This window comes from Balaenoptera physalus, assembly GCF_965194825.1.
Source record: "Balaenoptera physalus genome assembly, chromosome: 2".
Lineage (NCBI taxonomy): Eukaryota > Metazoa > Chordata > Mammalia > Artiodactyla > Balaenopteridae > Balaenoptera > Balaenoptera physalus.
Window position 1 is genome coordinate 84,849,583 of NC_138883.1, and position 25,180 is coordinate 84,874,762.

At 39.8% G+C, this 25,180-nt stretch overlaps 1 protein-coding gene and 1 long non-coding RNA gene across 7 annotated transcripts in view; one reads left to right on the forward strand and one right to left on the reverse strand.

The window, feature by feature from the left end:
• Window positions 1-25,180, forward strand: part of LOC309654871 — a 59,008-nt gene that overhangs the window by 20,429 nt on the left and 13,399 nt on the right. The window contains exon 6 of one of the 3 annotated variants that reach the window (XR_014260475.1): window positions 23,143-24,022. The exons of 1 other annotated variant lie outside the window; for it this stretch is intronic. This is a non-coding gene — a long non-coding RNA (uncharacterized lncRNA). Of the gene's footprint in view, window positions 1-43; window positions 7,318-23,142; window positions 24,023-25,180 lie in introns of those variants that run through there. One more of the 3 variants, XR_014260476.1, reaches the window with a different exon arrangement.
• EXD1 (exonuclease 3'-5' domain containing 1) overlaps window positions 1-25,180 on the reverse strand; it is an 88,943-nt gene that overhangs the window by 15,279 nt on the left and 48,484 nt on the right. For 2 of the 4 annotated variants that reach the window (XM_082449342.1, XM_082449341.1), the window contains one exon: window positions 9,625-17,727. The exons of the other annotated variants lie outside the window; for them this stretch is intronic. In XM_082449342.1, coding sequence (XP_082305468.1) covers window positions 17,713-17,727 — 15 coding nt within the window. In that variant the 3' untranslated portion in view covers window positions 9,625-17,712. Of the gene's footprint in view, window positions 1-9,624; window positions 17,728-25,180 lie in introns of those variants that run through there. 4 annotated transcript variants of the gene reach the window in all.

A 25,180-nucleotide genomic window follows, 5' to 3' on the forward strand; every position in this document is an offset into this window, starting at 1 on the left:
TATTACCCAGATGCTATTTTTATTTCCTGGAAATTGTTAACAGGCTTTGCCGGTGACAGTATGTAAGCCAGAAGAGCAAGCTGGATCATTGGAGGTATACCTCAAAACACACACACAGCCCTTTGGAAAGGTCTGGATTATAGGTTCAAGGCATTTAAAGTTTTCTCTGTCTACTCGTAAGCTGACTACTAAGCTAACTAAGAGGAAATATCAAACGGACAGGTTGTTTCCATATCTTGGCTATTATGAATAATGCCACTGAACATGGGAATGCAGGTCTCTTCAAGATCCCATTTTCATTTCCCTTGGGAATAAACCCAGAAGTGGGATTACTGATAATATAGTTCTATTTTTAATTTTTTGAAGCCCCTCCATAGTGGCAGTACCAATTTCTGATCCTACCAGCAGTGCACAAATATTCCCTTTCCTCCACACCCTTACCAGCACTTGTTAGCTCTTGTCTTTTTTATAATAATCATTCTAACGTGTAAGATGATATCTCACTGTGGTTTTTTTTTTTAATTTTGTAATTTTATTATTTATTTTTATTTTTGGCTGCGTTGGGTCTTCGTTACTGTGCACGGGCTTTCTCTGGTTGCGGCGAGCGGGGGCTGCTCTTCGTTGCGGTGCGCGGGCTTCTCATTGCGGTGGCTTCTCTTGTTGCGAAGCACGGGCTCTAGGTGCGCAGGCTTCAGTAGTTGTGGCATGCGGGGTCAGCAGTTGTGGCACGTGAGCTCTAGAGTGCAGGCTCAGTAGTTGTGGCGCACAGGCTTAGTTGTTCCGCGGCATGTGGGATCTTCCCGGGCCAGGGCTCGAACCCGTGTTCCCTGCGTTGGCAGGTGGATTCTTAACTACTGCGCCACCAGGGAAGCCTCTCGCTGTGGTTTTGATTTGTATTTTCCTGCTAATTAGTGATGTTGAGCACCTTTTCATGAACCTATTGATAATTTGTATGTTTTCTTTGGAAAAATGTCTATTCAGCTCCTCTGCCCATTTTTAATATCAGATTGTTTGTTTGTTTGTTTTGATCTGTTGCAAGGCAAGGGTCAAGGTTTATTTTTTAGCATATGGATTTCCAATTGTTTCCACAATATTCTGGATCCTTTGTTTTTTCATATTAAATCTTAGAGTCAGCTTACCAATTTCTATCCCAAAAGGCTCCTGGGATTTTGATAGGGTTTATGTTGAATCCATAGATAAATTTGGGAAGAATTAACAGCTTAACAATATTGACTCTTCCAATACATAAACAAAGTATGTCTCTCCATTTATTTAAGTCTTCTTTAATTTCTGTCATCAATGTAGTTTCAAAATACCAATCTTGTATATATTTTCTTAGTTTTATCACTAAGTATTCTGTGATTTTTTTGCTATTGTAAATGGTATTTTTAACATTTTAATTTCCAGTTGCTTATTGCTATTGTATAGAAATATGATTGATTTTTATATATAAATCTTGTGTCCTACAACATTGTAATATTCACTTATAGTTCTAGTAGCTTTTTGGTAGATCCTTTGGGATTTTCTACATAGACAATCATGTTGTCTTTGAAGAAAGATACGTCGCAGAGAGACAGGAGGTAACTAAAGGGGGGATCCCACTGGTCAAATATGGGACAATTTGAGCATCAAAATAAATAATAATAGTGAGAGATTATTATTTACAATATAAGAATAAATAAGCTGATATAAATGTATATATAGATAAATGAGGGAATAAGTGAATGAATGGTGGAGAAGGGAAAGCTCTTCTTTAGTTAAATGTAAATTAATAAATGAGGAAGGAATGATAGAATTGGAAAATCATCATTTGAAACCTGTCATTACACACTACTATATAAAATAGATAACCAACAAGGACCTACTGTATAGCACAGGGAACTATACTCAATATCTATAATAACCTATAATGGAAGAGAATGTAAAAAAGAATATATATGTATGTTTATATTTATATACATGTATAACTGAATCACTTTACTGTATACCTGAAACTAACACATTTTAAATCACCTATTTTTCAATAAACATTTTTTTAAAACCCATCATAATAATTGATTCAGGCAAGTGTCATCAATGTATGTATGTTTTGGCTGGTGAAAGTTTGAAGAGTAAGAAGATATTTACACAGTCTCAGAATATCTCCCTACAAAATACTTATTAACTATAAAAAGTAAAAAAGTAATGTCATAGTGGAGAAGCCTGGCAAACATCACCTTAACCAACCGATCAAAGCTAACAAAGTTAGTATCACTGGTAACGATGTTAATTGACCGCATGTGCCTTCTGCTGTGATGCACTTCTGTGGAACTGTGGCTAAATTAGTGTAACCCAAATCTAATCACGAGAGAATATCAGAGAAACTCAGATAGAGAAACATTAATTCACAAAATAACTGGATTCCCAGAAAGGTGGAATAGATAAATTTCCCTATTCCTTGTACTAATTACAACTAAAACCCCTAAACACTATATAGAAAACAAACATAAGACTCTAAAACGTGGAGAGAACCTCAGGACCCAAGGAATGACATGTTGGCAAGTTCCCTGGATTTTCTTTTTGTCTCATGGATCAGACTTGGATCTGAAGAAGCTGGCAACCGTGAAACCAATGGGTGCAGATAAGAAAGCCCCAACAAAAGCCTGCTTCTTAGCTAAAGGACCAGGAAAGGGGCCATCTAGCAAGACTGAAAATTTTCAAGCAGTAACCATTTAACTCCAGCCAAATACCACAGAAAAAAACTGTGGCCCGGCCTATATTCTTGCCAACAAAGGCTGCGGGGAGTCTAGACTTCCACCCTTGCAGCCTGTAACAAGGTGCCTCAACAACCCTGTAGGGTGACATCAGAGAAAGCCAAGTGGGGAGCCAGGACTTTCATCCCCATCTGGGAATAACAAGGATCACTACCCCAAGGCATCAGTGGAGACCATGAGAAGATCTGGAACTCCAACCCCCCAATCAGCAGTAATGATGAGCCCCTTCATTTAATATCAATGGAAACCAAGTGAGGAACCTGGATTTCTACCTCCACCTGGCGGTAACAAGATGGCACCCCTTACGTTCCCTTGCTGGAGTGGTGTCAGAGAAGGCCAACTAAAATAGATTTAGGGCTTCCCTGGTGGCACAGTGGTTAAGAATCCGCCTGCCAGTGCAGGGAACACGGGTTCAAGCCCTGGTCCGGGAAGATCCCACATGCTGCAGAGCAACTAAGCCTGTGCGCCACAACTACTGAAGCCTGCATGCCTAGAGCCCGTGTTCCACAACAAGAGAAGCCACCGCAATGAGAAGCCCGTGCACCACAACGAAGAGTCTGCTTGCCGCAGCTCTCTGCCGCAGCAGAGAAAAGCCTGCGCGCAGCAACGAAGACCCAACACAGCCAAAAATAAATAAATAAATAAAATAAATTTTAAAAAAATAAAATAGGTTTAGATAAGACCCAGAGTCATATTTAAAGACATAATATGAAAATGTCCAGGTTTCAGTGGAGAATCACCAAGAACCAAGATCTCAAACTGAATGAAAAAAGACAATCAATAGAAGCCAACACTAGGGTGACAGAGTTGACACATTACCTTTCAGAAAAAAATAATTCGAATGAGAGTGGATTTCTTATCAGAAACTGTGGAGGCCAGAAGAAAGTGGTACAATATTTTTCCAGTGATGAAAGATTGACAACTCGGGAATCCTATACCCAGTGAAAATGCCCTTCAGGAATGAAATGGAAATCAAGACATTGTCAGATGAAGAAAAACTAAGAGAATTTGTAGTCACCAGACCTATCCTAAAAGAATGAGTAAAGGAGTTCTCTAAACAAAGGAAATTATAAAAGAAGGAAACGTGGAAACTCAGAAAGAAAAAGAAAAATCTATGATAATTAAAAATATAGGTAAATACAATAGGCTTTTTTTCTCCTCTTGATTTTGACTCAGTTTTTGTTGTATGTTTGTCATACATATTCCTCTTGATTATGTTTCACAGTTGAAGCAAAAATTACATCACTGCTATGGGCTGAATGTTTGTGTCTCCCCAAAATTCTTGAGTTGAGGGACTTCCTTGGTGGTCCAGTGGTTAATACTCCGAGCTCCCAGTGCAGGGGACCCAGGTTCGATCCCTGGTCAGGGAACTAGATCCTGCATGCCTCAACTAAAGATCCTGAGTGCTCCAACGAAGATCCCACATGCCACAACTAAGACCTGGAGCAGCCAAGTAAATAAATAAATAAATAAAACTATCAAAATTCTTATGTTGAAAACCTAATGCCCAAGTTGATGGTATTAGGAGGTAGAGTCTTTAGGCTTAGCAGAAGAAGGTGATTAGGTCATGAGGGGGAGCTCTTGTGAATAAAAGAGCTTTATAAAAACCTTTATAGGGACTTCCCTGGTGGTCCAGTGGGTAAGACTCCACGCTCCCAATGCAGGGGGCCTGGGTCCGATCCCTGGTCGGGGAACTAGATCCCGCATGCCGCAACTAAGAAGTCTGCATGCCGCAACTTAAAAGATCCCACATGCCACAACTGAGACACAGTGCAGCCTAAATAAATAAATAAATAAATAAATACTTTAAAAAAAAAAAAAGCTTTATAAAAGAGACTTCACAGAGCTCCCTAGCCCCTTCCACCATGGGAGGACACAGTGAGAAACCAGCGTCTGCAACCCAGAAGAGGGTCTTCACCAGAACCCAGCCATGCTGGCACCCTGATCTTGGACTTTCAGCCTCCAGAACTGTGAGAAATAAATTTCTGTTGTTTATAAGCCACCCAGTCTATGGTATTTTTTTACAGCAGCACAAATGGGCTAAGACAATCACTGTCTGATGTTCTAAATATATGTAGAGGAAATATATAAGACAACAGAGTGCTGGAAGTTCAAGAAATGCAATAAGGCAAGTAATGAAAATAAAAGGCATTCTGATTGGAAAGGAATACATAAAACTGTCCCACTGGAGATGACATGATTGTCTACACAGAAAAACCAAAGAATCTCCAAAAAAAAAAAAAATCTAAGAAGCAATATGTGAGGTCATCAAGGTTTCAGGATACAAGAAAACCATAAAAAAAATCAACTGCATTTTTATATACTAGCAATAAACATATGGACACTGAAATTAAAATACAATACCATTTAAATCTCTCAAAAAAAAAAAAAGGAAACAAATACTTGGGTGTAAATCTAGCATTGTATCCTATGAAGCACAAAAGATTTTAATTTTGATAAAGTCCAATTATTATATATTTTTTCTTTTGTTGCTTGTGCTTTTGGTGTGATATCTAGGCAAGCATTGCCTAATCCCAGATCACAAACACTAACTGAATTGAAAAAAGCAAATCAATGGAAGAAAGAGTCTTTTCAACAAATGGTGTTGGCGTAACTAGACATCCATAGGTAGAAAAATGAGCCTTGACCTAAGTTTCACATCACATAAAGAATTAACATAAAGTATATCATGGACTCAAATGTAAATTGGTTTTTAAAAAAATATTTATTATTTATTTATTTATTTATTTTGGCTTTGCTGGGTCTTAGTTGCGGCATGCGTGCAGGATCTAGTTCCCCGACCAGGGATTGAACCTGGGCCCCCTGCATTGGTAGTGCAGAGTCTTACCCACTGGACCACCAGGAAAGTCCGTCAAATGTAAATTGTAAAACTATACAACTTTTAGGAAAAAATATTGCTGACAATCTTTGGGATATACAATAAAGCAAAGAGTTTTTAGACTTTAAACCAAAATTGTTATCCATAAAATAAACTGACAAATTTTACTTCGTCAAAATGAAAAACTTCTGCTCTATGAAAGACCCTGTTAAGAGGATGAAAAGACAAGCTACAGACTGTAAGAAAATACTTACAAACCATATATCTGACAAATACAAGTATCTAGACCATAAAAAAAATTCTCAAAACTGACCAGTAGCCTTTTGTCTTGTTGCATCCATGAAAACAAGATGTGTCGGCAGCAGTTCTACTGGAGTTACATACGAAAACTCAGCCAAGATTCTCACTCTTGCTGCTGCGCTCCCTAAACCTGCATGGTTTGATCTGGAAATATCATGCGTCCCACCAGTGTCTACGTCAGTACACAAAGGATATGGACTTCATCAAACTGGAATAAACAATCTTCCTTGAATGGATCATTCTAAACATCTACCAGTCAAAAGAAAAAATGCTAGCTCTTCCTACAACAACAACAAACTCCACAGTAAAAAGCAAACAATCCAAATAGCAAACAATCCAGAAGCAAACAATCCACGGACCAAAGACATGAAGAGACATTTCAACCAAGAAGTCACACAGATGGCAAATGAACACATGAAACAATGTTCAACATCACTAGCCATTAAGGAAGTGCAAAATAAAATCACAATGAAGTACCACCTCACCCCACTCACACTGCGAAAATAAAAAATACAGACAGTATGTACCAAGTGTTACTGATAGTTTGGATTACACATACATTGCTGCTTGGAAAGCAAAATGGTATAGCCACTTTCAACAACAATCTGGCAGTTTCTTCAAAAACTAAATATGTGGGACTTCCCTGGTGGTCCAGTGGTTAAGACTCCGCACTTCTGATGCAAGGGGCACAGGTTCAATCCCTGGTCAGGGAACTAAGATCCCACATGCCGTGCGGTCAAAAAAAACAAAACAAAAGTAAATATGTAATTGCCATACGACCCAGCAGTTGCACTCCTGGGCATTTATCCCAGAGAAGTAAAGACTTAATGTTCACATAAAAACCTGAACACAAATGTTTATAGCAGCTTTATTCATAACATTAAAAAAATTGGAAACCACCCAGATGTCTGTCAACAGGTGAATGGTTGAACAAACTGTGGTAGATCCAAACCATGGAACACTACTCAGCAAAAGGGAACTACTGATGCATACAGCAACCTGGGTGAATCTCCAGAGAACTATGCTGTGTGAAAAAAACCAATCCAAAAGGCTGCATACTATGTACAGTAGTTCTATTTATATAACCTCATTGAAATGATGAAATTATAGAAACGGAGAACAGATTACTGCTTATCAGGGTAGGGGTGGGAGAGAAATGGGGGTGGCTATAAAAGAGCAACATGAGGGATCTTTCTGGTGATGGAAATGTTCTGTATCTTGACTGTATCAGTGTCAATATCTGGGTTTTGATATTGTGCTATAGTTTTGCAAGATGTTACCACTGGGCCAGATGGGTAAAGGATATATGGGATCTCTTTGTATTATGCCTTACAACTGATGCAACTCTACAATTATCTCAAAATAAAAGCCTAATTAAAAAAATAACTTGCCTATATTCTTCAAAAACTGTCAATGTCATGAAATACGAATAAAGACTCAGGAATTGTTCCAGAATGAAGACTAAAAAGACATGATAACAAATGCTACACACATTTTTAGATTTTCTTTTGCTATTAAAGATATTACTGAGACAACTGGCAAAATCTGAACAAAGTCTTTAGCTTATAAAATAGTACTATACTACTCTCATCTCCTGATTTTGTTAAATGCACTCTGGTTATATGAGAGAATTTCTTGTTTGTTTTTAGGTAATATACACTGAAGTATTCAGGAGTAAAGGGATGTCATGTCTGCAACTTGACATGATTCAGAAAAAGAGAGCGAAAGAGAAGGATAAAGCAAGTATAGGTAAATGTTAACATTTGGAAAATCTGGATGAAGGATATCTAGAATTCTTTGTACTATTCTTGCAACTTTTCTATAATCTGAAATTATGTCAAAATAAAAAAAACATTCAAACCAAAAAATATAAGCTGCTGTATAAACATAGAATGAAATGCTGTTTTTTAACAAAAAGGAACAAATTACATAGGACAACGTGTATAAATCTCAAAAACATTACACTGAATGAAAGAAGCCTTACACAAAAGAGCACATGTTGGGGCTTCCCTGGTGGCACAGTGGTTAAGAATCTGCCTGCCAGTGCAGGGAACACGGGTTCGAGCCCTGGTCCGGGAAGATCCCACGTGCCACGGAGCAACTAAGCCCATGTGCCACAACTTCCGAGCCTGCGCTCTAGAGCCCATGAGCCACAACTACTGAGCCTGCATACCACAACTACTGAAGCCCACATGCCTAGAGCCCGTACTCAGCAACAAGAGAAGCCACCAGAGTGAGAAGTCCGTGCACCACAACAACGAGTAGCCCCCGCTCACCACAACTAGAGAAAGCCTGTGTGCAGCAACGAAGACCCAACGCGGCTAAAATAAATAAATAAGTAAAATAAATTCATTAAAAAAAAAAAAAGCGCATGTTGTATAATATGTTTCCATGAAGTTCTAGGATAGGCAAAACTGATCTATGATGGAAAAAACAGAACAGAGGTTGCTTCTGAAAGGTGGAGGCAATGTTTCTGAGAAGGGGTATGAAGGAACTTTCTGGACTAATGCTCTGGATCTTCTGAATCTTGATAGAGGATTTTGGTTGCATAGTTGTGAATATTTGCTGTAACTCATCAAATGGTACATTTATGATTGCACATTTCATGGTATGTAAATTTTACCTAAAAATAAATAAATAACCAAATGCTGAACACTGCTTAATATTATGTATGTTCAAGTGTTTGGGGTGAAGTGTTCTGTTGTCTTTAACTTACTCTGAAAACCATCAAAATATAAAGTGGCGGGCTTCCCTGGTGGTGCAGTGGTTAAGAATCCGCCTGCTAATGCAGGGGACACAGGTTTGAGCCCTGGTCTGGGAAGATCCCACATACCGCGAAGCAACTAAGCCTGTGAGCCACAACTACTGAGCCTGTGCTCTAGAGCCTGCGAGCCACAACCACTGAGCCCGCATGCCACAACTACTGAAGCCCACACACCTAGAGCCCGTGCTCCGCAACAAGAGAAGCCACCGCAGTGAGAAGCCAGTGCTCCACAACAAAGAGTAGCCCCCACTGGCTGCAACTAGAGAAAGCCCGTGTGCAGCAATGACGACCCAATGCAGCCAAAAATAAATAAATAAATAAATAATAAATTTATTTTTTAAAAAAAGAAGAATTCGCCTGCCAGTGTAGGGGACACGGGTTTGAGCCCTGGTCCGGGAAGATCTCACATGCCGTGGAGCAACTAAGTCCATGCGCCACAATTACTGAGCCTGCACTCTAGAGCCGCGAGCCACAACTACTGAGCGCATATGCCACAACTACTGAAGCCCATGTGCCTACAGCCCGTGCTCCGCAACAAGAGAAGCCACCGCAATGAGAAGCCCGCGCACCGCAACGAAGAGTAGCCCCTGCTCGCCGCAACTAGAGAAAGCCCGCGCACAGCAACAAAGACACAACACGGCCAAAAATAAATAAATAAATTTAAAATATATATATATAAATTTAAATAAATTTAAAATATATATATATTTTTAAAAATATATATATAATCACTTCCATGATTAGCAATTGTTTGAATCTGCCCTTTGGAACACAGGGAAAGTCTAGGGGGCTGAAGCCTATTTCCTACAAACAAGAAATCAGAACACAGAGAGGATAAATAAATAAATAAATTTAAAATATATATATATATATATTTATATATATAAATTTAAAAAATATATATATAAAAATAAAATATATATATATATAAAATGTATATATATATATATATATATATATAAATATATATATAAGGTGGCAGTTGTAGAATCTAGGTGGTTGATGTAGTATTCGTTGTAAAATAACTTTTGTGTATGTTTGATATTTTTATAGTAAGATACTATTACAGGAGAAGGGGGAGCGAGAGAATGGTCATTTCCCAGGTCTCAGGTGAGTTCCTGGGATGGGCCACCAAGTGAGGGTGTGCTTGACTTCAGGTAGGAAAGAATTCAAGAGCGAGCCAGAGTAAAGTGAAAGCAAGTTTATTTAGAGAGATGCACATTCCATAGGCAGAATGTGGTCCCTCTCAGAAGGTGAGAGCGGGCCCTGGGGTATGGGGTTGTTAGTTTTTATGAGCTGGGTAATTTCATACAGTAAGGAATGGGAGGATTATTTTAACTATTTTGGGGAATGGGCAGGGATTTCCAGCAATTGGGCCACAGCCCACTTTTTGACCTTTTATGGTCAGCCTTGGAACTGTCATGGCACCTGTGGGTGAGTCATTTAGCATGCTAATATATTACAATGAACGTATAATGAGTCTCAAGGTCTACCGGAAGTCAAATCTTCTACCATCTTGGGCCTAGTTGGTTCTAACCAGTTTTTGTCATATTCTCAGCAGCTGTGTCATTCTTTTAACTGTTGTGTCCTGCCCCCTTCCTTCCTGTCTCTATACCAGGAAAAAAAAGTCACTAGAATAAAACAGTATATATTCGGAAATTGTTACCAAACAGAAGTTTGTGTCACACAGTGAGGCCAAACAAACTGTTCAAACTGAGTTTGGAGCAGAGAAAAGTTTATTGCAAGGCCAAGCAAGGAGAATGATTGGCTCAGGCCCAAAAATCCTAAACGCCTCCAGTGGTTTTCAGGGAGGAGTTTTTATAGGTAAAATTTGAGGTGAGGGCTGCAGGGTGTGTGTGAGTTTCTTCTGATTGGTTAGTGGTAAGGTAACAAGGTGGTGTTCCAGGAATCTTGTGCTCAGCCTGAAGTTACCATCCTCCACCCGGGTGGGGGCCTTAGTTGCTGCAGAACTCAAAGATATTGTTAGGTATATTCGTTTGGGAGGAACCACGACCTTGCCCCATCATGTACTATTGTTTCTTGACTGCTCCTCCTTTGTTTCTGCATCCCTTCACTTCCATGATTAGCAATTGTTTGAATCTGCCCTTTGGAACTCAGGGAAAGTCTAGGGGGCTGAAGCCTATTTCCTACAAACAAGTAATCGGGAACACAGAGGATTTTATACCCAGGAGGGCCCCATGGGATCCTGCTCAGTTTCAGATTTTTGAAAAATTCTAGGATTCAATTGCATACAAATAATGAAAATAATTTAACTCTGTCACTAGGCCACAATTTTGATGAATTGCTACATAATTTTAATCATAAGAAGGGCTCCAGATGTGACCTTGTTAACTCAGACCAGTAAGTTTCATTTTTCAAACTTAGCATTGATTTCTCAAGCTCTTTTCAAATTCTCACTCCTCCGTGAAACTCTTTTTGATTCCCCCTACTCTCTTGTTAACTCCAGTCAAATTGGATCTATACCTCTCTTATGCAAAAGTCCCATTCTTACATGAACTGCTTCCTGCTTGTTCCAGCTCGTCCCAGACATTTGTAGGCACTGAGAGCCTGCTATTTGCAGACTTTGCCCCACCAGCCCCAAACTAATGAGGACCTTGCCTGGCACAATTTCTGTTCCTTGTCCTCTAATGGGGATGTGTCTTCTGCCCTAGGCCTTGTGTGAACAGTCTTGGATGGCTGCAGGAACAATGAATTGAGCCTTCCTGTTTACCCCTCCAATGTGCAGTCTAGACAAAGACTTCTGGCCTAGGTCCCTGGTTCTCACTCCAGTTTCCTGCCAGGGTTGCAGCCTGCCCCTGGAGCATATTTCTCAGCCAAAGCTCTGACCCCTTACACAGTTTCAAACTATCATTTCTTGCAGTATTGCTTACACTGACTCATATGATTCTCTCTTTTCTACTTGTTGGCCAGTATCTGCACTGATAAGAAATCCTGCAACCATGTCCTGACCCCTCACTTTGGGATCTTCAGAGACCAATCCCAAAATTATGTTCTTTGGACTCAATGATGGGGCTTCATCCCAGCACCCCCTGCTTGATCCTGATCTCCCCCATTCTTAGATCCTTACTAGAAGGTCCCAGCATGTGACTCTGAGAGCTATGTTATTACAACAATTATTTCCACACATCTTATTTTTCCAATTATAAAAGCCTTTAACGTAAAAGCTATGTCTAATTTCTCACAATACTTAGCACATTTTTTGCATAGAGTAAATAAATCACAGACTGGCCAAAATATATAACAAATTAGAGGGTTCCGAGAATATTTTCATCAATTGCTGGGAAAAAAATTCTCACCCCCAGTCAAACTGGACACCTAGGTATGTCCAAATACATTCTGTGCTTGCTGGACTTGCTTTTTTGTGTGTGTGCCTCTCTGTGCGGCATGTGGAATCCTAGCTCCCCAACCAGGGATCAAACCCGTGGCCTCTGCAGTGGAAGCACAGAGTCTTAACCACTGGACTGCCAGGGAAGTCCTACACCTTTTTTTTTTTTAATTTTTATTTATTTATTTTATTTTTGGTTGTGTTGGGTCTTCGTTGCTGCGTGCTGGCTTTCTCTAGTTGTGTCAAGCAGGGGCTACTCTTCGTTGCAATGCGTGGGCTTCTCATTGCGGTGGCTTCTCTTGTTGTGGAGCACGGGCTCTAGAGCGCAGGCTCAGTGGTTGTAGCACATGGGCTTAGTTGCTCCGTGGCATGTAGGATCTTCCCGGACCAGGGATCAAACCCGTGTCCCCTGCACTGGCAGGTGGATTCTTAACCACTGCGCCACCAGGGAAGTCCCTACACCTACTTTTTAACTACATATATTCTCAGGATTCATCCTAAACTAACTGAGGAGCAATCTCTGAGGGTAAAGTCACAGTGTTTGTTGTATGGGTAGGGGCTCACACACAGTTTTACAGAGCAAATTATTACAGGGGCTCAGATGCTAGCACTAAATCACCTACTCCAGAGCCCCCTCACTTTAGGGTACCACCTGGGGAGCTTTTCAAAGGCAAATTCCTTAAGCCCAGTTCTGAAAACTGGAAGGGCTTGACAGGAGGACCAGAAATCTGTATTTTAAATCAGTACACAGTGGTTGTGATGCTGGCAGCGCTGGGACAGACTGTGAAAAACACAGACTTGAGAAATTATCTTTTCAGCAGTAGAAATTCCTGTCATTCCCTCTTGGCTGGCCTCATCACAAGGAATGCTTTCCCTTGTGTCATTTGGTCCACCCGAGAGTCTCACCTCTAAAATCTGATACACATTCCCTTAACTCCCCAGTGTGACCACCTGCCAAATCCCCTCTCTGATATAGCATCAAATCCCGTTCCACTGTACCAGCCTGCCATCTCCTACAACCTGTTCATCATTCATTCATTCGCTCCCCCTTTATTCATCAAACATATCAAATATTGACCATGTACCAGACAACTGGCCTACGAAGTTGAGCAAGACCTGGTTCTCGCTTAAAGATTGCAGCTTGAGGAAGACAGACCCCAAAACCAATCAGTATGACTCAATGCAGTGAGTGCAAAGATAGTGATAAGCATGGGGAGCTAAGTGACACTCCTAACTCAATTTGGGGTGGTGGTGGGGGAGGACATCAGAGTTCTCCTGAAGGACAGAATACCTGAGTAGGAGTTGTCAATTCTCCCTCTTCCTCAGGGAAATCACTTTAGAAAACCGACTATATCACCCTCACTCAAGAACTACCTCAGTTCTAACAACCCAGATAAATAAGACTTAACCAGCCTGAAAAACATTAGCATCAGCCATCATAAACATCCTAAGTGTAGAAGAGAACAGCTGCAATTCCAATCCCGAGGTCTCTCTGGAACATACTCTACAATGACTTAAGAATTCCTTCTTGGAATGTAATGAAATGGGGAACTAAGAATACATACTTAAAACAACACATTTTTTAAAAATTGTGGTAAAATACACAAAACAGAAAATTTATCATTTCAACCATTTTAAAGTGGACAGTTCAGTGATATTATGTCAACAAATTTTTAAAACTTTCAGATGGCACCTGAATAAAATATGTGTTGTCCATTGGTGATTTGAATATATCTGGTATATAACTAAAGTCACCACAAAACTTTTTCTGGGAAATTGGCAGATCATAAACATAAAAAATTTATTTTGCTTTATATTAAACCTTATTTTACTGTTTCAAAATTCAAATTTACTCACGAGTCAGTTTCATATTAGATTTGGTTTAACAAATGCTCCTGCTATTCATTCTTATCACCAAAAAAAAAAAGACTATTTGTGACTTAACAATAATATGTTCCAGAAAATTAAAAGTTAAGGTCTCTTAGAAACAATACAAACGTTATCAGTAGAAGTGAAGTATACCAAATTTATATATTCAGGAGAATGTGAAACTTATACCATTGATTGTTAAAGGGTTTTAAAAGCTTTTTATTACATTTGGTAACAAAATTCTAGGCTTAGTTGTAAAATCCTGGGTTAACTATCATTTGGAAATTTAAATATACATTACAGTAAACATTTAGAAAATGTTTTTCTAAAATGTTCCATCTAGGTCAATAAACTTGTCTGTAGAAGTCTTTTATAAGGATAAAAAAAAAAAAAAAAAAGAATACATACTTGACATTATATACTTCCTTCCAGGTTTTAACACTACCTGCAAGAGACATGAATTTTTTTTTCAGTACACACTGCTCTTTTTCAAATTCAAAAAGTATTACTATGTGTTCATTACTGAAAATTGGGTAAAGAGTTTAAAAAAAAAAAATCAGCCATAATCCCACAATGCAGAGATGACCACTGATAGTGTTTGGGTGCATTTTCTTCCCATCTTGTTTTACTATAGATTTTCAAAAACAAATTTAATTTGTAATGCTGATTATTGCTTTCTAAAGCATAATGTAGTATGAGCATTTTTCCACATTATTAAAAATTCTTCATAAGCATTTTAACGGATGCTTCATGTAGATTTACCATAATTAATTTAACTCTTCTTATAATGCCTAAGCTATTTCTAAATTTTTTCATAATTAAAAATAATGCTGTGGGGCTTCCCTGGTGGCGCAGTGGTTGGGAGTCTGCCTGCCGATGCAGGGGACGCGGATTCGAGCCTTGGTCCGGGAAGATCCCGAGTGCCGCGGAGCAACTAAGCCCGTGCGCCACAACTACTGAGCCTGCACTCTAGAGCCTGCGAGCCACAACTGCTGAGCCTGCATGTTACAACTACTGAAGCCCATGCACCTAGAGCCCGTGCTCTGCAACAAGAGAAGCCACCACAGTGAGAAGCCCGAGCACCGCAAGGAAGAGTAGCCCCCCACTCACTGCAACTAGAGAAAGCCCATGCGCAGCAATGAAGACCCAAAGCAGCCAAAAATAAATAAATAAAATAAATAAAAATATTTTTAAATTATGAAAAAAAATAATAAAATTAAATTAAATTAAAAGTCAATCCGGGTGTATTATAGACCTAAATGCGAGTGGCAGAACCAAAAGGATATAACAATGGAAATATCTTCAGAAACTTGGAGTAAAAACGTTCTTAAGACAAAAAAGCACTAACTGAAAGAAAACAATGATATACTAGACATCATCAAAGTTAAAAACTCCTATTCATCAAAGGATACCTTGATAAGCGAAAAAGGAAACAACAGAGTAGGAGAAAAATGGGCAAAAGATCTGAACAGGCACAAAAAAATTCCTAGTCAATTAGTATGTATAACAGTGTTCAATCTCATTAGTATTTAGGGAAATGCAAATTAAAACCACAATGAGCTATAACCATTTACTTACCAGATTATGTTACCTAAAATTCAAAAACTTTTACCTAGAGTCAGTAAGGATGTGGCACATTTGGAACTCTTGTACACTGTTGGTAGGTATGTAAAACCATTTTGAAAAACAGTAGGCATGCCTAGTAAAGTTGAAAACACACATAACTAGCAGTTCCACTCCTGGAGAAATTCATGCACATTTGCACCAGGCTACATATACAAGGAAACTCATAGTAACACTGTTTGTGACAACCAAATATGGGAACATTGATAGTGGTGATGAATTGTACCACATTTCCTTTTCAAAGAACTATATATCTTTTCCCACCATGTGACTTGTCATGCCTCCTGGGGGAGGCATATACATACCACCTAATTAGCTTTTGATTTGGCCATAACATATGCTTTGGCCAATAGACTGTGGGCAGAGTAGACATAATATATATTATATCCATGAGTTTCTGTCAGAGCTATTGCTTCTACCTCTTCCATAAAAAGTCATGTCCCAGGGTTTCCCTGGTGGCGCAGTGGTTGAGAATCTGCCTGCCAATGCAGGGGACACCTGTTCGAGCCCTGGTCTGGGAGGATCCCACATGCCGCAGAGCAACTAAGCCTGTGAGCCACAACTACTGAGCCTGCACGTCTGGAGCCTGTGCTCCGCAACAAGAGAGGCCGCGATAGTGAGAGGCCCGCGCACCACGATGAAGAGTGGCCCCCACTCGCCGCAACTAGAGAAAGCCCTCGCACAGAAACGAAGACCCAACAAAGCCATAAATAAAAATAAATAAATAAATAATTGATTAATTTTAAAAAAAAAGCCATGTCCCAGAGTTTGCTCCTTTACTCTGTGTCCTGGAATGAGAAAACACATGGAAAAGAACCAAAGCTGATACAGTTTACAAGTATCAAGAGCAAGAAACAAATGTTTGTTACTGTAAGCCAGTGAGATTGAAGGGTTGTTTACTGCAGCAATACTAATACACAAAAATGGGATAGATAAATTGTGGTATATACCAAAAATGGGATACCATATAGCAATGAAAATGAGACATAGACACACACAATATATAACAACAAAATAATATTGAATAAAAAGAAGCCAGATACATGGGAGTTCCCTGGTGGTCTAGTGCTTAGGATTCAGTGCTTTCAGTGCAGTGGCTGGAGTTCAATCCCTGAGATCCCACAAGCTGCGTGGCACGGACAAAGAAAGCCATATACAAAAGAATATATCCAGGGCTTCCCTGGTGGTGCAGTGGTTGAGAATCTGCCTGCCAATGCAGGGGACACGGGTTCGAGCCCTGGTCTGGGAGGATCCCACATGCCGCGGAGCAACTAGGCCCGTGAGCCACAATTACTGAGCCTGTGCGTCTGGAGCCTGTGCTCCGTAACAAGAGAGGCCGCGATAGTGAGAGGTCCGCGCATCGCGATGAAGAGTGGCCCCCGCTTGCCGCGACTAGAGAAAGCCCTCGCACAGAAACGAAGACCCAACACAGCCAAAATTAATTAATTAATTAATTAATATTTAAAAAAATATATATATATCCAGTATGATTCCATGTATATAAAGTTCAAAAACAGGCAAAGCTACTCGTCTGCTGGAGAATTCATAGGTAATGGTGACACTGTAAAGAAAAGCAAGGACATGATTGCCATAAAAGTCAGAAAAATGGTTATCTCTGGGGGTGGGGAAGTAGAAGGGAGTTGTGACGGAAAATGATACAAGGTAAGGTTCTATGTTACTGGCAACGCTTTAGTTCTCGAACTGGGTGTTCATTTTAGAGTTTTCTTTAAACAATTCGTTTTCATTATATACATGTCTATGAATATTTCACAACAAAAGAAAAAGTTTTAAAAAATTCCCTGTCATTGCTCATTTGTTCCTCTAAGCCTTCTTTGAAAGTTTCCAGTTACCACTCTCACCTGGAAATCACTATAAATTAATCTCGTAATTGAGATTTCACAAGATGCTAGCTCGAAATGCTTTACTGATAGTCCAATCTAGAATATCTAATACTTCTCTTCTTCTCTTGTTCCTGGAATTTAAAATCCAAAAACCCCCCAGAAAACCACTCACGCCAATCTGGCAAGGTCCACTATTTATTATTTATCATTGCTGTTGATTAGTCAGAATTCCTTCATCCTTTAGAGGCTTACACATTTTTTCTTTTTAAATATTTATTCCACTATTTTATTTAAGGTTGAGATCAGAGTTGCATGATGATTTCCAGGAACAATTTTTGAAATTCATGTATTTATTCCTCATTCTTCCCTAATTCCTATTACTTATTCAGCGCCTGCAATACAGATGGAGATGAATGAAAATAAAATGATATATTGTTGAGATTTTAGAAAAATTACAATAAAGAGAATATTTAACCCATGCCATATAATGAGAAGCACTATTAATGGGCAGTGCTTTGATTTCCATGTTGTTTTTTAAACATTCGCAATGAGTCATACAACAATACTGCTCTTTGCAGTTCATCGTGACTGGGCCTTTTCTCCCCCTTACTGAAGGGAGATTTTCAGTGTACATTCAACTTTTCGGTCATCTGTCTGACTTTAATTTTCTAATTCCTTCTTGGTTATCAAATTTTGTCTAGTTTTTTTTTTTTTTATTTATGGCTGTGTTGAGTCTTTGTTTCTGTGCGAGGGCTTTCTCTAGTTGTGGCAAGCGGGGGCCACTCTTCATCGTGGTGCACGGGCCTCTCACTATCGCGGCCTCTCTTGTTGCGGAGCACAGGCTCCAGACGCGCAGGCTCAGTAATTGTGGCTCATGGGCCCAGCTGTTCCGCGGCATGTGGGATCTTCCCAGACCAGGGCTCGAACCCACGTCCCCTGCATTGGCAGGCAGATTCTCAACCACTGCGCCACCAGGGAAGCCCTGTCTAGTTTTATTTATTAGATATCACTCCAAAGACCACTTCCTTTCCTACAGTTACAATTCATTAATATACCATTTTCCAAAACATCCTTGCAAGTTTTCCTCATCTAATTCCAACTGCATCTCTGAAAACAGGTTTGTCTTATACCTCCAGGCATTACATGGGTGGCAGGACACAGATAAGACCACACAAATCCATGCAATGTAATTTTCTCTCTCTAGGAGAAATCACAGATGATTGCAGTAAGCACTACAGGTACCCTCTTAGGACATATCTCAAAAACTATGTGGTACACCCCTATATCAGTCAGGATCTAACAAGGAAAGCAGAAAGCACAAATATACAGATATAATATGATTATCAAAAACTGTGGAGACAGGACTTCCCTGGTGGTCCAGTGGGTAGGACTCCACGCTCCCAATGCAGGGGGCCTGGGTTCAATCCCTGGTTGGGGAACTAGATCCTGCATGCCGCAACTGAGAAGTCCGCATGCCGCAACTAAAAAAAAGATCCTGCACGCTGCAACAAAGGATCCCGCATGCCACAACGAAGATCCCGCATGCTGCAACTAATACCAGGTGCAGCCTAAATAAATAAATAAATATTTTTAAAAAAAATTGTGGACAGGATGGGGACAATATATGCAGAAAAAAATTCTTTTCAGTAATCATAACTTGGTGGTGATGATTACTAGTATTACTAGTATCACTATTATAACACTTCAGCATGTATAAAGTAGATAAAGCAAAGGAATAGTTATAGGATATTCTAACATCCTCTGTATCCTTCAGAACCAGAATTCTTTATGTGGAAGAGATACAGATATAATATGATTATCAGGATTGTGCTTACTTTTAGAGAGAAGCTAGGGACTGTGATGGAGTTGGGGCGTATGAAGGATCTTTTGAGATGGTAGGCAAAGTCCTACTGCATGACCTGGGTGGTTTCTACAGAGTGTTCACCTTATTTTAGTAAGCTATAAAAATATATATCTCCTAAAAGTAATTATACATCCAAAGTATTAGCTAAAGAAATATTTAAAATAATTTGTGGTTAATGATGCAGTCACTTTGAAAAACAGTTTGGCACTTCCTCAAAAAGTCAAACATATAGTTACCATATGACCCCACAATTCCACTCTTAGGTAATGAAGACGTGTTCACACAAAATGTTCATAGCAGTTATACACAAATGTTCATAGCAGCTTTATTCATAGTAGCCAAAAAGTGGAAACAACCCAGATGTCCATCAACTGATGAGTAGACAAATAAAACATGGGATATCTATATAATACAATATGATACAGCAACAAAAAGGAATGAGGTACTGATACATGCTACAACATGTATGACCCTTGAAAATTTATGCTAAGTGAAAGAAGCCAGCCACAAAATAACACGTGGTGTATGATACCATTTAAATGAAATACTCAGACTGTTGGTTGTTTAGGTCTGGGAGAGGTATGAGGGAGGTGAGGGGTAACAACTAATGGGCATGGTGTTTCTTTCAGGAGAGACAAGATGTTCTAAAATTAGATTGTGGTGGTGGTTGCACAACCCTGAGAATATACTAAAAAAACCTGAATTGTATATTTATTTATTTGGCTGCACAGCATGAGGGATCCTATAGTTCCCCAAAGATCAAACCTGCGGCCCCTGCAGTGGAAACATGGATTCTTAACCACTGGACCACCAGGGAAGTCCCTAAATTGTATACTTTTAAATGGGTGAATTGTATGGTATGTCAATTATATCTTAGTAAAGCTCTTAAAAATAGTTTGTGGTTGATATGTTCACAATGTGTTCATCAAACCACAGTGAATTATCTTCTGGTTTACATGAATTTTCTTCCTATTTGTCTGCTCCTTCTTGGTATCTGTGTGTACCTCTTTCTCCTTACCCTCCTTTTGGAATGTGATTCTCATTCCTTTTCTCTTATACTCCATACTCAAAGCCTTGAAAATATGGTACATGTCCATGACTTCAAAGACCATTTACATAGTGATACATTCCAAATCTCTCTAGCTCAGATCTTTTTCTTGCTCTATATCCACATATAGCCAACTGCCTATTAGATATATCCATTTCAAAATTCCAAATGTATCCTTAATGGGAAACATGTAAAATTCAACTTCCTATGGAATCACTGTTCCTCTAACTGACCTCTCAGTGCATTCTGTCTATAAATGGCACCAACTTCCAAACAGATGTTCAAAACAGAAACCTGGGAATCAACCAAGACTCTTCCTCCTCTTTACCACCCATATTTCAATTGGTCTTTTGATTCATTCTACTTACTAAATATCTTTCAAAAATGTATTCCTCTTCAGATTACCAACTTCCATATCCCTGTCAAATGCAAGCATTCAACATCTCCCCCAAATCAATGCAAGAGTTTTTGTACAAGTCTCCCTCATACTATTCTTGCCCCCTTTTAGTCCATCCTCCAATTTAAACCAGGATTATCTAAAAATCTACATTTCTCATCATCTTAGTTTCTTATTCATAATTCTTCAATGGTCTCCTTTAGTCTATAGGGTAAAACATAAACTCAACAAGACATATCCTCAGTGCACTTACATTCCTTTGGGAATTACCTTTTTGCCACTGTGGACAGTGTTGCCTGCCTCAGTAGGACAATAAATCAAGGTGCCCTGGATGGGTGGGCTTATGATATAAAGTCAATTATGCCCTCTCAGAATTTTGAATCCTGAGTCAAATTATGCAGGGATGGAAAAAAAAAAACATGTACTGGCACTCAGTCACTCTGACAGAAAGTTGAATAGTTCCTGCTGCCTAGAGTTCTGCAGCTGCCCTTGATCCTATTTCCAAGCCTAGTTCTCCAGCTTTCCCATCAGTTCTGTGAGCCACTCATCTTTCCAATAAATCCTTTCTGTTTACATTAGCCAAGTCAGTTCTTTTTCTTATGACCAAAAAACCGTAACAGAAACATGGACCCTATTTCCCAGCCTTACCTCTCATAATACACCCTACATGTTTTCCTCTCTTGTAATAGTGAACTCCTTGTAGTTTTCTTAGCCAAAATGCACCCTTCCCCTTCCTCTTTCAAAGCCCTTTGACACACAACACAGTTGCAAGGGCAAGTGCTATCTCCTCTCCAAGGCTACTCTGCCTCCTTCATCCCAACCCCCACCAGCAATTCACTGGTACACCTTAAACATAACTATTATTAAGCAAACTATGGATGGCATCCCAACAAGTTACACAATAATGAAGAGAATCTCTTTCTCTTTTCTCCCTCATTCCTGGAACTTGCCATTTGGGCTCTTCTTAAGGAATGTTTTCTTCAGAACGTGTTTCCATTACAAAGCTTTTACTTAAAAGATTCAGGGTTTAGCCATCAGGTGCCTTTCAAGTTATAAACAGTGATGCTCTTTGGGGAATTTGAGAACTCCAGAATGTGGAAATATCTCATATAAATCAGAGAGGCTACTGTTGCAATGTGGAGAGATCAGCAGCATTGGGCTTAAGTTACTGGCTCTTCTGGTTTACATTACAATTAAATGCTTTTCATCAACTGCTCCATATCTACCAGTTTACACTCTAGTTCATTGAGGAAAGAGAGGGGAAAATAAAATATTAAAAGTGGATGCCTCTGGGGAAAAGGACTAAGGTCAGGAAAGGATGGGGCAGGGATATTTATTTTCACTATAAGCCTCTCTCTATCATTTATTTTATAACCATGTGCATATATTACAGTTTCTTTTTAAATTTGTTTAAATTTTATCTGACTATATTAGCAACACATATTTACTTATTTTGTCCATTGATATCGTTACCAAATTGTTGCAGGAAGGTGGACCCCTTCCAGGGCCTGAGAGTGGGCTCTTGTCTAACACTCGGAAATGAATTGTCCGAGGAGACACATGTGCTGACAAAGCAAGAGACTTTATTGGGAAGGGGCACCCGGGTGGAGAGCAGGAGGGTAAGGGAACCCAAGAGAACTTCTATGACACACAGCTCACAGTCTTGGGATTTATGGTAATGGAGTTAGTTTCCGGGTTGTCTCTGGCCTATCATTCTGACTCAGGGTCCTTCCTGGTTCTGCACGCATCACTCAGCCAAGATGGATTCTAGCGAGAAGGATTCTGGGAGGTTGGTAGGACATATGGACTGGTGTCTCCTCTCTCCTTTTGACCTTTCCCGAATTCTTCGAGTTGGTGGTAGCTTGTTAGTTACGTGTTCCTTACCAGGACCTCCTGTTGTAAGATAACTCATGTGAGTGGTAATTATTGGGCCTGGCCAAGGCGGGCAGTTTCGGTCAGTGGTTCCCCTAACAAAATTAGTCAACTGGACCTGCACTGGGGTCCTAGCTTGGGCAGAGACCCCCTGTCCCAGCCAGGTGGGTTTTTTTTCTGATTGGAGTCATGCAGCCAACAATGAAACTGATGCTGAGGCTGGGATAGCACAAGCTTTATTCAGTGGCCAAAGAATGGAGAAGCAAAGAACCTAGTTTGCAAAGCAGCTTCTCAACTCACTTCCTGTGGAGACATCAAATATACAGGAAGGTCGAGTTAAAAAGGAGGGAATTGGAAAGAGTGGGAGGAATATTCATGAGTTATCCCAGAACAGGGATGTGGTTTGGACCTGGAACTGATGCAACTCTCCTTTTCAGTCCTTGTATGGGCTTCTCTGGTTGTGGTCATGGCAATCGTCAACTGTCATGGCTTTGGTGGATGTGTCATTTAGCATGCTAATGTATTACAATGAGTGTATAATAAGGCTCAAGGTCTACTGGAAGTCAAATCTTCCGCCATCTTGGGCCTAGGTGGTTCTAACCAGTTCTTGTTTTTTCTCTTTGCAGCTTCCTCCGAAAACTTTAGTAAGAGTAATTAGTTTCTATTCAAGGGAGGGGCAGGGTTATGATTCTGGGGCTACAGCCTTGGTAACAATATCATTTAACAAAATGTTGCAACGCTAATGATTATTTCCCCCATACCCAGTAGACCAGTGGCTTCCAAATGTTTTTAAAATAAACTTTATCGAGGCATAGTTTATGTACAATAAAGTGCACATACATTTCAATGAGTTTTGACCAATGTATACATTGGTGTAACCACCACCACAATCAAGATATACAACATTCATATCACCTGAAAAAAATTCCCTTGTGCCCTGTTGCAGTCAATCCCCAACCCCTTTCCCTAGCCCCAGGCAACCACTCATCCGCTTTCCTGTCACCATAGACTAGTTTTGTTTTTACTAGTTTCATATAATAGAATAATGCAGTATGTACTCTTTTGCATCTGGCATCTTTTGCTCAGCAAAATTTTTTCAGAGTTGTCCATGTTATGTGCATGATAGTTTGTCCCTTTTTATTGCTTAGTACTAGTCCGCTGTATGGATACACTGCTTTTGGTTTATCCATTCACGTGTTGCTGGAAATTAGGATTCCAGTTTAGGGCTATTAAGAATAAAGTCGGGACTTCCCTGGTGGCGCAGTGGTTAAGAATCTGCCTGCCAATGCAGGGGACACGGGTTCCATCCCAGGTCTGGAAAGATCCCACATGCCACGGAGCAACTAGGCCCATGCACCACAACTGCTGAGCCTGTGCGCCAAAACTACTGAAGCCTGCACGCCTAGAGCCCGTGCTCTGCAACAAGAGAAGCCACCGCAATGAGAAGCCCGAGCAACGCAACGAAGAGTAGTCCCTGCTCGCCGCAACTAGAGAAAGCCCATGCGCCGCAACTAGAGAAAGCCCACGCACAGCAACGAAGATCCAACGCAGCCAAAAATAAATAAATAAATAAAATTAAGGAAAAAAAAAAAGAATACAGTCATCGTGAGCATTTGTGTCCAAGTCTTTGTGTAGATATATGCTTTCATTACTCTTGGAATAAATCCCTAGGAGTGGTTTGTGGGGGTGAAACTGGCAAACTGTTTTCTATAGTGGTTGTACATTTTATTTTACTTTAAAGGGTGGTTTTTAGTTTCTTTTTTAATTAATTTATTTACTTTGGGCTGTGTTGGGTCTTTGTTGCTGCGTGCGGGCTTTCTCTAGTTGCGGTGAGCGGGAGCTACTCTTCGTTGCGGTGCGTGGACTTCTCATTGCGGTGGCTTCTCTTGCTGCGGAGCATGGGCTCTAGGCGTGTGGGATTCAGTAGTTGTGGCACGCGGGCTCTACAGTGCAGGCTCAGTAGTTGTGGTGCATGGACTTACTTGCTCCGCGGCATATGGGATTTTCCCGGACCAGGGATCGAACCCGTGTCCCCTGCGTTGGCAGGCAGATTCTTAAACACTGTGCCACCAGGTAAGTCCCAGTGGTTGTACATTTTATAGTTCTGGTTGCTCCACATTCTGCAACACTTGGTATTTTCAGTCTTTTTTTTAACTTAGAAAAAAATCAACTTTATTGATGCATAAATACCAAGGAGTTGAATTTCTGGATTATATGTGAATATTACACTTTTAAGAAATAGCCAGAACTTTTCCCAAACTGGTTGTGCCATTTCACATTTTCACTAATTATGTATGAGTTCTGATTGCTCCACATCCTTACCTATATTTGGTGGTACTGGTCTTTTTAATTTTAGCCACTGCAGTGAATGTGTGGTGTTAACTCATTGTGGTTTTAATTCACATGATAATAAAAAATACTGAACATTATTTCATGTGTTTACTGGCCATTCTTATATCTTCTTTCATGATGTTTCTATTGAAATCTTTTGCCCATTTTTAAATTGTATTGTCTTACCGAGTTATAAGATTTCTTTATATGTATTGGATACAAATCCTTTGTCAGAATATATGTATGGCAAATATTTCCTCCCAGCCTGTGGCTTGCTTTTTCATTTTCTTTGAAGTGTCTTTCAAGGAGCAGAACTTTAAAATTTTGATGATA